The sequence below is a fragment of the Echeneis naucrates genome, chromosome 16 (assembly GCF_900963305.1).
Source record: "Echeneis naucrates chromosome 16, fEcheNa1.1, whole genome shotgun sequence".
Classification (NCBI taxonomy): Eukaryota; Metazoa; Chordata; class Actinopteri; order Carangiformes; family Echeneidae; genus Echeneis; species Echeneis naucrates.
Genome location: NC_042526.1, coordinates 6909309 through 6921861, shown reverse-complemented (window position 1 = coordinate 6921861; position 12553 = coordinate 6909309). Strand labels below are relative to the sequence as shown.

Here is a 12553-nt window from a genome sequence, read left to right as displayed (position 1 = left end):
CGGGTTTTTCGAGAAAAAAGAAAAAGAAAAAGCAACCTGCCTGTGTGATGCAGGCTCTGTAGAGAAGCTGAAGCCCGTAAAGAGGGAAGAGCTTTGCCAAGACTTTGACGTTTTCTACATGGGTCTCACTGTAACGGCCACCATTATTCTCCTTGGCCCGGTCCAGCCAAGATGCCACATCTCCACTCAGGTGCCGATAATGGATACAGCACATCTTGAAAGAGTTCAGGAAGACTCCCAGCGTTGTCAGTAAAGACCCACCTATTACGGAAACATGGCAGTCCAAACGTCTCCATAACAGTATTATGAACACACAAATACTGGCTGTGTGAATAATTGCTTCTGAGTCTCTTCTTTCTAGGAATGATACCTTTCTTGGGTTTGTAGGTGAGCTTGTTGCGCATCATGTGTATAGCGATTAGAGCCAGCAGTACAGAGGTGAAGGGGATCAGAAAGCCCAGATTTTTGGCCACAGACTGCTGGATGTAAGCAATACCCAGAAACACAAGAGTAGAATTCAGGTTCACCAACCAGTAGAACCTGAAAGTGATTAAAAACAAATCTCAGACTTCATTTAATTTAACATAAAGTAATTCATGGTAACATGATGAGAATAAGCTACCCCAGACAATAATGTCATCTTGTTCAACACTTTGGTTCAAAGTATTTCAACGACAGGCTGGATCTTCATTTCATTTTTGGAAGATCAGAATTTTTTTCTGCTCATCCAATGTAAGAATCGAAGAATGGAAAACTGACATTCTTGTGAATATAAGTAGTTTGAATATATGTGTGCCATAATTTCTGATGATTATCAAAAGAGAGCGAGAGAGAGAGAGCGATAGAAAACCTAAACATGAGATGTATCCTGAACATTTTCAGTCTCCCCAGATAATGAACCCATTAACAAGCCAAGAAGGGAAATGTTGATTAAATGTAAGTTCTGTTTTTCCTTGTATCTAACAAATTAACTGGTCTCTTTTTCCCAAAACTACATCAACATGCACAATCACTGCACCATCCCTGCAAAAAGACTATAAAGATTTCTTAAACGAACATGAAGCATGGCCCACCAGTTGAAGAAAGACAGGAGCTGGTGCTGGTTGTAGCCCTGCAGGCTGTAGGCTCCCATGGGGCAAAGGATGGCCCGGATGCCGCCGATCCCCAGCGCAGCTGCCAGGAGGCCGGCGTAGAACAAGATCTGCTGCTCCCGAGGCTCCAACTGATGTATCATGTGATGAGTGTCGATGTAGAAATCCTCAAAGGGAAATGCCACCACAGGCAGCATGGCTGTACCTACAATGTACAATACGAGTTTAAGTTGAAACCATCTGGTCAGAGCACTCATCTCAAACACGAAGCAGAAGCAGGAACTTTGCAACGGAATAGAGTCACTGATGAAATGAGTTCCCACTAGAGGTTAGGAATTTTTTATTTTCAGGATAAGAGTTATTTTACAGAGTCCTTTCTTTTATAAATACCAGTATTACCATGAAAATGAATAAAGGTACAACCAGAACGACTCCAATATCAGTTTACAATAGTGGACCCTTGTATTATTAAACTATATATTATCATATACTATATAAAATAATATTAAATAATTCCACCCAGAAAATGTGTCAAACTTCAAACCATTGTGTCTTACCGAAGAAATGAAGAGCAGCACACAGGTAGAGCACTTTTGCCCTTCCTAAGCAGGTTTCTGCAAACCACCCAACCAGAACAGGGGTCAGGGTGCTGGCTCCTATAAAGCACAAGTTGACCGTCGCAGCCAGGTAGTTATCATAGCCCAGCTTGACAGTGCAGAAGAGTATCATGTTACACACAATTCCAAAGAAAGTGAATCTTTCACACAGCTCCACAAGCAGCACACAGATGATAACTTGGAGCTTCTTGCGGGACTTCCTTGGAGGCCCCTGGCCTAAAAGACGGGTCTTGGAGACTCGTCGGACTTGTCTTCTGTCTTCTGGCATTCTCCGATGGTCTCCTTCCACCATTCCACCTCACCAGCGAGAGAGCTGCTGGGCTGTTTGCCTGGATGCTCGTTCGTACCGACCATGCAGAGCTCTGAACTGTAACTCCTGCCCTTTGAGGAGGGAGCAAGTGTTGGGAAAAGCTGGAATACCTCACTGTGGTGTGACTGTGGGGCTGGACTGGAGACACGTAGGATCAGACACACCTACTTGCATTTTGCACGTGCTGGAGACTGATTATTCTCATGTGTCATCATCTTACTCAGAAACGTGGATGACTTATAGTGATCTGACACATTATACAAAATTGCAACCCTGAGGAGTGATGGATGGGAGCTATCCAGGGGCCTCCCAGAAATATGTCTATACTTCCCAGCAAGATCCAAGTATTATGTTGTTTTGCATTGTCTTTTCTTATCTCTACACTGTCGGCCTCTGATTGTTATATTTAATTTAAGGCATTCTTTTAAAGTGACAGTATGTAACATAGTCAGTGCAGATGGCAGAACTTAAGAGCATATGTTATTGCCTAATTGACATTAAAAAACATAAAATACAACTACAAAAAAAAATGTATTTACTGCTGTAGGTTGTTACAAACGCACACAAAATGTCACACCTCTTTGTGAAAGTAAATCAGCTGTGTACGAGCTCAGTGAGGCTCGCCTGCTGGTAATTAGACTGATAATGTTAAGTGAGCGTGAGTAAGAGTGCAAGGGGCAGGTTAGCTTCTTCTGGGTCAGGCCTGCTTGATCGACAACAACTGCATGTTATTACTACAGGCCTAAACATCTCTCAGCAAAATTACACCAGACTTATCATTTTAGTCCCACCTCCACCTGCAAAAAAACAACAACAAAAAACAGCAACCAAACAAATAAACAAAAAACTAAACCAAACACAGCGGAACCCCCTTAAATGTCCTTTTTTTATTTTATTATTATTGTTATTATTATTATAATCCTGGTGTGAATAGAAGAATCTGCTGTCTTGTTTATAAATTCTCACAAAATAGTTTTTGGCCTAAATATTTTGTGCGATTTAAAAAGTGTATTTCAGTGGAAAGTGTATATATATATACTACATAAAATGAAAGAAATGAAAATCAAAACAACAAAAGCTGCAGATGGACTCGAACACAGTGTGGGTTAAACAGACGTTGACTCGTCTCCATGGTTACAGCAACGGCGTCCTGTTGAGCGTGGGGGCGTGGTGTATCATGGGAAACGAAGTTGCTTACAAATCAGATCACACGGTGACGAAGGACACGAACGAGACTACAACGACAGTTTTCTTGTTTACCTTTCAAAATTACAAAGGTACGAAGCTACTAAGTTTGTAATTTCTCTTTGAGTTAGCCGGAGACACCATGCACACACCGTCTGGGTTTAGCCAGCACTTTAGGTTCGCGCTACACGATTTAAAGCTAACTTAGCTAACTAACGCTAACGTTAGCCCCGCTTTGCTAACAGCGAAAACAAACTTCTAACACGAACGCAGAAAAAACTTTGTCGAGTTTTTGTTTTATGTCTTGCTCTGAAATAGCTTTTAATGACTTGGGTTAGGGTTAGGCAGACAAAAGTCACAAGTAACTTGTGGAAAACGTACCCATGTGTCGACATTGTGTGTGTTTGGCAGCAGGGACGTGATCGTAATGTCGACAGGGAGAATGCCGGTGTGTCCTGCCTCTGCATCCGAGGGCTTCAGCTCGACCCCAGTCAAGGTCAGCTGGGAGAAAGACGTGCAATCATCCAGGGGCTTGGACGACGGAGTCTTATCTGACGACGAAGACACGTTTTCCCTGCTTTCTCCCATCTATCATGACAGTTTTGACAGTGACGAAGAAGACATGCAGCACAGCCCTGCATGGCAGACTTCGCCCAAACAAAGCGTCAACTCCAGGTGTAGCGTCTCACCGAGCAGGTACATGTGAACATTAAACTCTTACTTACTTTTTAAGGTTGTAAACTGGTGTGATTCAGACAGGCAGCATGTATGTTTACACGCATGTATATAATTCATATCTGCATTGTTATAGATGTGAGCTACCTAAAACAGCTGTAAGGAAGACGTTAGGTGCAGTTCTGCCTTCTGCAGCCTCACCTACTCTGAGTCCATGGGAAATGTGGCTGGTGAACAAAGCCAAAGAGGACCGACTCAAATTGGAGAAGAAAGCAGAAGAGGCAAGTGGCTGTTTCTCAATTGCCATCTCATCAGTGTTTATGTTTCCTTTGTTTGAGTGATCACAATTTTTCTTATCTGATTCTCTGACAAGAATATATGATACCCTATGAATTAGGAACGCTTACTCAAAGAAAAAACAAAACAACAAGAAAGGGAGCGGGAACAGAAAAAGGTTGTCATAGAAGAGAGGATTCAAGATTGGCTGAAAACTAAAAGAGAACAGGTACAGAACTGCCTTTTAATTTGGCGAAATGGTTTCTCTAAAAACATTAAAGATGGGACAATTGTTGCATCACTGTGTACTCGTTTATTTCAATGTCTTGTTTTGTTTTTTCAATTCAAGGAGAAACGTGAGCAGTTTGTAAAACAGAGCAAAGAGGAGGAGGAGATACAGAGACAGTTACAAAAACGGAGGGAGACTGAACAGAAGGCTCAGCAGAAGTACAAAGATTGGCTCCAGAAGAAGAACCAAGAAAAAATAGAAAAAGAAAAGAAGGCAAAAGTAAACAACTTTTTTAATGGTTGCTTTTATTTGAATGGAATAATTTTGATATTGACACACAGAGTTTTTTTTTTTTTTTAACAGGAGGACGCCGCCCTGAAAGAGGCACAGGAGAAGGAGCGTCGCAAGGTGGCAGAGGAGAAGTTTAAGGACTGGCTGACAAAAGCCAATGATAAAAGCAGAGCGAGTCCCAAGTCACATTGCTACCCAACAAGTAAGGACATTTCAGCCATCTAAGAATTATCAACTATGCTTCATAATTTTTGGATTGTTATGAAAGTCTATGTTCTCTTTTTCTTTCAAATTTGTCATCTAGAAATGGTAGCAAAACCTTCTGGTTTCACCTAGCTTTAAATGTGATTGCAGCTTATCAGTGTCACTTGTCCAGTTAACATTTTTTTTCATATCGGTATTGTACCATTTTGATTTCCTTCAGGTCCATATGAGAAATCCTACCCATCACCAAGCTTCTACAATCCAATTCCATGGAAACCAACACATGTCCCTCCTCCAGAAGCAACACTGAATAACGCCTCCAACATGAAACCCCAGAAACAGAAAAAAAGCCAGCCAATTCCAAGCACTGGTTTTGGACTTAGAAACACTGTAAAAACAGCACAATTGCTGCACAGGAGATGACACAGCAGACTGACATCCATGACTGGAATTCTTACATCTTTTTTACGGCTCAAACATGATTTCATCTTGACTCAACACACTACCACAAGTCCTGAACAGACACTCTGATGAGTCACAGAGGTATTTGTGGATGCTCTTTCACATATTCATTTTCATTATATTTGATTAATATGCTGGACCAGTTGTGCCATGATGTACAAGTTCAATTTTTAAATCTAAATCAATTTTTTTTTATATGTACATATATGCAGATGTCTGTAATTTGTTGTTTGTCGTAGTGCTTATGTTGTGATCGGCGCAAACCTGAAAACCTGGATCTGTTTTTATTACACTATGTAAATGAAAACAGTTTGCTATCAAAGTAAATACACTATAAACACTTATTCTTTGCTCTGATAGTTGTCTTCTTTGTTCAGTCACGGAGTGGTTTATAGAACCACATTTACCTGAGCTTAGTAAGGCACAAACCACACAACCACAAAACAGAAAGGTGGTTTGTGGTTACAGCCAAAGATAGACCCAGCTTGGTCAAGTGCCCCTCACATTCACACATTGTTCTGTGTCCAGCTGTGCCTTGTTCTTCTGTGGGCTGAGATGACGACAGAAAAAAACGAGGGGGTGGAGAGAAAACATACAGTGTGAGAGAGAGAGAGAGAGAGAGTGTGATTCAGATTCAGAGCAGTAAGCTCATTCTGTTTTAGCATCTCACTCTGCTGTCAGTAAATGAAGCCTAAGGTAAAATAATTTCAATTCCACTTTGTGATAGAATAACCACCTTAAAGCCATCTGCTGTATTTTTTGTTCTGCTGTATGTTATGATATCTTCATCTATGGTTAACTACTTTCTGTTGACAGCTGTGGAATGTGTCAGTTGATAGTAGTCAGTGAGGGGACTCAAACAGGGTACTGATTATGTAGAGCATTTTTTTAAAAGCACAAAAACATCTCTAGGTCCAAAGGACAGCTGTTACGAAGTCAAGCGTTTATGTTTTGTCAGGAGTAGTTAAAATGAAGGAGTGGCTTTTGCTGTTTGCTTTGGGATAATTGTGCATTAAGCCTTTTAAACATAACTGGCCTCAGTCAACAGTTACAACTCTTCAAAGTAAGTCTCCAGTACTCTGGCTGTCCGTGCTCTTATGTTAATAACGGGGAACGTGTCTCAATCCTACCTGTACTTATCGAACACACAATGGCTTCAACAAATGATATTTTATTTTCTGTTTTCTAGATATTATGCCACATTGCAGATTCTGAGTTGAAATTCCTTATCCCAAGATGCAGTGGTGCAAATGGGCTGGCGGTTGGAGGTCACACCTACCCAGACAGGTAGGGGGGGGGCGTGTCTTAAATTGTCCCAGAAAGCCAGTGAGTTGGGAGAAGGCACAGAGGGCAGAAAGAGTCTTTGTTGAAAGGGCAGAAGTACATGTGACACTCTTTCTTTAGTCTTCTAGAAGGAGTCTGAATATGTAACATGAGGACAAGGACGGGATGAAGACACCTTTGAAAGCTTACCTTAACTTGCTTCTTGCTCTTCCAGGAGAATAGGAATTTGAATCCTCTATTATGGAATAACAGAGTTGATTTTGGTTATGTTTTTGTGGTTTTGTTTGAACCACATGGATTGATACACTACAGCTTTTAGTTAACCCTAACCCTAACCCTTCTTCTTCCAAGGATTTGACTGCTGTTTCTTTAAATAGCCAAATAGTTCCAGTTATTATTGACACAACGTGTAAGGAACCAGGTCTGTTGCAGGGAGGCACCAAGGTGTTGATCCAGTGATTGTACCTCAGTGCTTTCTGTGTGTTTCCTCCCTTCATCATGCAGTCTGCAGAGCCAGAAATAGAGGACTCTTTCGATTTTCTATTTAAAATTATCCTGGTTGGGGACTCTGATGTGGGGAAGACCTGTGTAGTCCAAAGCTTCAAGTCAGGCATATTCATAGAGAAACAGCAAAACACCATTGGGGTTGACTTTTCTGTTCGTACCCTGGACATTGATGGCAAGAGAGTAAAGGTAGGTGAAATCTATGTTTTATATACTAAGACTAATATGAATATGTGAGATGTGTCTGTGTTCCTACTCTTGCCTTTAAATCTGCAGAATCCTCGTGGCCTGCTTCACTTAATCTGTCTGTTTTTCAGGAGTGGCTGACTACTTCTGTCAGATGATGATGTGTGTTAGCTCTTTGGGTGTGTTTTGTTAACTCTGTGGATATCTTTTGTGTGCTAATTAGTTTGGGGTCCTGTAGACATAAGCTGTTCAAGAAAAACTGATTACTGAGGATTAAATTTTACTTACTTGACCCACATTTTCTAAATCCAATTGTATTGATTTGTATTTTGTGTTCTTACAGATGCAGGTGTGGGACACAGCAGGACAGGAGCGTTTCCGCACCATAACTCAGAGTTACTACCGCAGTGCCCATGGGGCCATGGTGGCCTATGACATTACCCGCCGCAGTACATTTGAGTCTGTTCCTCACTGGATCAGGGAGGTAGAGCAGCATGGAGCTGCTAGTGTGGTGCTGATACTCATTGGTAAGAGTAAATAACACTGGTTAACCGTGTTTAGACTGTTGGTGTCCCTATAGATGCTGGACATTTTAACTCAATACCAGCAGGTAGTGATGTTCAGGTGTTACAGCTGACTTTGGTCGGTGGGACTCTTGTCCTGTGGTAGTGTTTGGGTCAACGTATTTCTCTGTGGTTTTTCTCCTCCACATGAACATATGGAAATATTTTTTGAACTGACTTATTTGGTATCAGTTTTTATATCTGAACAATCCGTTGAGCATATGTGAGAGCATCAGGGAACACTTGTAACGTTTCTTTTCTTTTAAATGTCCGTTTGGGTTGTTGACACTTTTGTAATGTTGGCTTGTGTTACCTGCCAGCCCCTGAGCATTTTGGATTTCAAAACAACATACAGCTCTGATGGGTTTATAGCACTGCATATCTGAATCTACTTTTTCCTGTTCTGTTCATCACTGCAGGCAATAAGTCAGACCTCCATGCTCAGAGGCAGGTGCTGTTCGAGGATGCGTGCACTCTGGCTGAAAACAATAATCTCCTGGCTGCTCTAGAAACTTCAGCCAAGGAGGCCCAGAATGTGGAGGCAGCCTTCATCCTCATGGCCCGGGAGCTGCTGGCACGTAATGGCATGTCCATCACAGATGAAGCCTCTCAAGACCGGTCTCAGTTCATGTTGAGTAAGAGCTCCCACCCTGTCCACGGTGCAGCGTCCTCTGATAAAAAGTGTGGGTGCTGAGCAGATTAAAGCAAAGACGTGTCCATTGACATTTGTGTGAAAAATAGTGGTGGAAGCTTGAACACTTGTTTGAAGAGTTTCTCTACAAGGGAGGACACTGTTTGCATAAGATTTGTTTTTTAAATGAAACTGCATTTTTGTGTGCTGCAGTGTGTGCCTGTGTCTGTGTGTGTGTGTGAATATAGGTTTTGTACACGTTTTGAATTTTAATATTTAGAGTAATATTACTCAAGTTGAAAGTGTTTTACTCTTTTTTAATGATCCTCTTATGAAATATGGCCTTTACAGTACATTCCCATTGTTTCACAGGTTAAACCTACAATAGAGGTCAACTACAAACCATACACTGTTACACTTGTCATATGCAAATATAAGAAACCAACACTCTATGCCATCTAACTGAAAAATAGCACCTTTTAAATCATGGGCTTTTGTATAATTCTGACCAATTAGCAAAACAAGGGATTTTTTTTTGTATTAAAAAAAAAACAAAAAACATCATATGCTAAATTAAGATTAAAGTCAAAACTGATGAGGTATTAAATTGTAACATGGCAACTTAATCTCATCAGAATCAGTGATTACATATTCATGTAATTTAAAAACAAATCAAGCTGAAATATGTTACCAGTGAAAACAAACTTGTCTGTTTAAGACCTGTTGGGAGAGCACATGTTGTAGAACACAGACCCAGTTAGGTAGACTCTTGTGCAAAGATTAAAATCCATGTTTATCAGAACAATATGAAGTATTATCACAGACCAAACAACAAATCTATCTTTGCAGAGCTGTTTCTAGATAGATTTGAATTTTATGCAGCTGAATGTGTTTGAACTGTATCTCGACTCTGATCTATGAACTTAGAAAGTCTAAATGGAGTAAAAAATGCATATAACTCAACACCTAATCTATATACAGTTGATGCAGGTTATTCTGTACAAAGGCAAAGAAGGACAGACGTCAGACTTGATGAAATGGAGTAGATAGAGCTTTTGACACAGTCATGTGTGAGTTTTTCTGTGAAAAAATATTAAAATAAAATTAAAATACGGCAGTCCAGTCTGTGACACACAATCATGCGTGGCTAACTTTGCCTCTGTGTTAACACTGCATATTCATGCTTTTCAAAGCTGATTCTAAGGCACTTATGTAAAATCTATGAAAGCTAGTCACAGTGACCGCTATATCTTCCCAGTGATAACCAGAGGGTTAGATAAGAAAACAAGCAAACAAACACTCTGACTAAGCTTCTGCTGCAACAATTAAAGAGGTTTTAGAGATATTTAGGGGAAGGCTGTGAGATGGAGCCAGAGTTTGAGAGGCTCGTCTTACTCCAGAGGCCAGCCCTCCCGACGGAACACCAGCTCCACTGCCTCCTTCACATCTTGCACAACAAAGGACGGCTGTGTTAGACTGGGATCAAACCGGAAGTCCCGGTGGCCGTGGAATATGCGTTGTTCAGTAACTGTTTGTGTTGTGTCTGCGGGCAGCTCTTGCTGGTCTCTGCTGTACACTCCTGTGCACACCAGGATGGAGCTGCACTCGTCTGGGAGGTCTTCTGCCCCATAAACACCTGATGCGCCACTGAACTCTGCTGATGTCATCTTAGGTACATCATCAACAGTTTCTGCCAAGGGATTTACACTTCCTCCACCACTTTTAGCCTGCTTTTGGGCCTTGGCAACCTGGGACGCCTGGAGGTAGCGGTTGTAGAGGTTGGCACCATATATATCAGCCATGGGATTATCACTATAAACAAACACAAGAGTTAAAATATTTTAAAAAGGAACACAAAGCAAAACTTTGGTGCTAGGAAAAAAAAAAAAAAATAAATAAAAAATTAATTGGGTCAAAAGTAAAGAAAAATCTAAGTGCTCACCCTATAGCATACAGCCTCTTCACAGGTGTGGTCCAGCCAAGACTCTCTGCCTGCTGTCGGATCAACAGCTCAGCGTAGTTATAGGTCACTATGCTGGGTTTACCGATCAGAGCCTCGTATTTCAGCTCATAGCCTGTCACCTTTTTGTACAGACTCTCTAAACACACCATGAACATACCGTGACCAAACCTACGAGACAGGAACATTCAGGATAATAACGTCATTGTCATTCAAATCTTTTAATAGTGTAAGAGGCGTTGATCTAAATTATATATGTAGTTTTGAACACGTAAATATTGTACCTGGGATTCTTCGCCTCAGCCATCCACAGCAGGTCCATGTTGCAGGCCAAGACTGGGATGTGAGGATACTGTACCGAGCTCCAGTCATTGTCTGGGTTCCCATTTGTTAGGAGCACATCAACAATAAGCTGGAGGTTGGTCTCCCATCGGATTGGCTCTCCAAATAAGATAACAGCTGTTTGGAAATAAATTATATAAGAGAGATAAAAGTATTCATTATAAGTTCTTGTTGAATGGTTATACATTACACATACAGCTACAGTACTGACTACCTGTGGAAACATACCATCTATTGGCCGTAACCCTTTGCTAGATGGAATCTGAAAGACATTACACACAACTGGTTAGACATCTAACTATTCCCTGACCGAACAGAAATTGGTTTCAGAGGTAATACTAACACAGCCTTTGGGTCTTCTGTTGTGATCCACGATATCCAGTAGCGGATATGCGTCTCTGAGCATATCTATTGTCAAGACATCCTGAAAGCCCAGACTGGAGTTTGGAGGGTTAAAGTCAAAAACAAACAAAGGGGACGTAGCGTTATCACACCACAAAACACATGCAAAGTTGATACTCCTGCTCTACAAATGTTTGCAATCTTGCAGTTTATTATCAGCCAACACCACTAATTGTTTGTCATGAAGAATAAAAACAAACAAACAACAAAAACAAATCAGCACATCAAGAAAATCTGTGAAACTGCCTCCAGTGAGACAGCCTGGAAGCAAACGGAACGAAGGGTACAAAGATTAAATACTGATAACAAAGTAGGACAAAAATGCACTGAGCAAAGAGAGCGCACACAGTTCTAAGGTGAACCTTCAAATGGAGCCCAGGAACCACAGTCCCTGATTTAAGACAGGATACTTGTGAGCGACCTCCTCCACAGGACCCTGTCCTGACACCAACACACACATTTTGTGGAACTTAGTGAACATTCGCAAAGGACTGTGGGCCAGCATCACCTGGTCTGGAGACACCTGAAAAAAAAAAAAGACATCAGTCAGGAAAAATAATAATAATAATAATAAAAGAAAGCAACTGGGGGACACTAGCAGCGATTAAAAATTCTGTTCACTTTACCTCAACCCCCAGCACATGTGACAGGTGTTCAGCTTTGGTTTGCCTCATGCAGTTCCCGGCGTTGGTGACGAACAGCACGGGCACTTTGTATTTGCCGTCGCGATCCACCAGATTCTTGAAGCACTGCTTGGCTGCAGGGATGGGTGTCCTGCCGCGCACCAGCACCCCGTCGATGTCAAACAGGAGCCCAAAGGAGTTGTGGCCCTGGGTCACACAACAGTGGCACGTGCAGTTTAAAAATACAGAGATGATCATTAACTCTTGGCAAAACGTTGGCCGTGATCTCATCACATTGGTCTCACAAAGGTGAGACTTTGTTGTAAATGTGTAGTAAAACACACAGTGTAGTGATTATCAGTGTATGTGCTGTGATTACCTTCAACATGGTAAACACAGCATGGCCAATTCCTCAACTTTGTCATTTAAATCAAGTTTCAACGAACAATTCACTCACATGGCTGTAATTTCTTGAGGCCGAGGTGTTTACTTGTTTTGCTGCTCCCTCGCAGCTGGACTTCAGCAGCTGCCAGCCCCTTTTCAGAGGCCTGAATCTCTGCATTTCTACGGACAGCAGCGTGTCCAAGTCAACGTAAACGTCCTTGTTTAAAAAAAGCGATGGCTGGAGAAGAGGGTCATTTCTCTCACAGCGGGGTCGGTTCCTCTTCCCTCCGCCGGACCGTCCACCATCACTCAGCTCACACTGCGACCTGCGACG

The 12553-nt window shown here is 41.6% G+C and overlaps 4 protein-coding genes across 7 annotated transcripts in view; 2 read left to right on the top strand and 2 right to left on the bottom strand.

Annotated features, from left to right (window-relative positions):
- slc15a5 (solute carrier family 15 member 5) overlaps positions 1–1976 on the bottom strand; it is a 3353-nt gene extending 1377 nt beyond the window's left edge. The window contains exons 1-4 of the mRNA XM_029523944.1: positions 1649–1976; positions 1074–1296; positions 371–540; positions 41–261 (exon numbers count right to left, since the gene is read on the bottom strand). Of these exons, the coding sequence (XP_029379804.1) occupies positions 41–261; positions 371–540; positions 1074–1296; positions 1649–1976 (942 nt within the window). The remainder of the gene's footprint in view (positions 1–40; positions 262–370; positions 541–1073; positions 1297–1648) is intronic.
- The window catches only part of rab19 (RAB19, member RAS oncogene family), a 10894-nt gene extending 1834 nt beyond the window's left edge, over positions 1–9060 (top strand). Inside the window, exons 1-5 of one of the 2 annotated variants that reach the window (XM_029522008.1) lie at positions 5300–5421; positions 6530–6627; positions 7129–7317; positions 7658–7841; positions 8297–9060. In XM_029522008.1, the coding sequence (XP_029377868.1) occupies positions 6577–6627; positions 7129–7317; positions 7658–7841; positions 8297–8571 (699 nt within the window). In that variant the 5' untranslated portion in view covers positions 5300–5421; positions 6530–6576 and the 3' untranslated portion in view covers positions 8572–9060. Of the gene's footprint in view, positions 1–5299; positions 5422–6529; positions 6628–7128; positions 7318–7657; positions 7842–8296 lie in introns of those variants that run through there. The other variant, XM_029522009.1, reaches the window with a different exon arrangement.
- ccdc34 (coiled-coil domain containing 34) lies at positions 3203–5745 on the top strand. 2 transcript variants are annotated; one of them, XM_029522007.1, is made up of 7 exons: positions 3203–3295; positions 3618–3899; positions 4015–4159; positions 4276–4383; positions 4504–4662; positions 4747–4876; positions 5099–5745. In XM_029522007.1, the coding sequence occupies exons 2-7, from the start codon at positions 3631–3633 to the stop codon at positions 5299–5301; spliced, it is 1014 nt and encodes a 337-aa protein (XP_029377867.1). In that variant the 5' UTR covers positions 3203–3295; positions 3618–3630; the 3' UTR covers positions 5302–5745. The 2 variants fall into 2 exon arrangements, with proteins under 2 accessions (XP_029377867.1, XP_029377866.1); XM_029522006.1 differs by having other exon boundaries at positions 3615–3899; positions 5099–5744.
- Positions 8805–12553, bottom strand: hdhd5 (haloacid dehalogenase like hydrolase domain containing 5). 2 transcript variants are annotated; one of them, XM_029522005.1, is made up of 8 exons: positions 12285–12553; positions 11839–12046; positions 11623–11735; positions 11154–11247; positions 11039–11072; positions 10753–10927; positions 10451–10639; positions 8805–10320 (listed from the first exon to the last, which is right to left on the bottom strand). In XM_029522005.1, the coding sequence occupies exons 1-8, from the start codon at positions 12395–12397 to the stop codon at positions 9900–9902; spliced, it is 1347 nt and encodes a 448-aa protein (XP_029377865.1). In that variant the 5' UTR covers positions 12398–12553; the 3' UTR covers positions 8805–9899. The 2 variants fall into 2 exon arrangements, with proteins under 2 accessions (XP_029377865.1, XP_029377864.1); XM_029522004.1 differs by having other exon boundaries at positions 11839–12042; positions 12293–12553.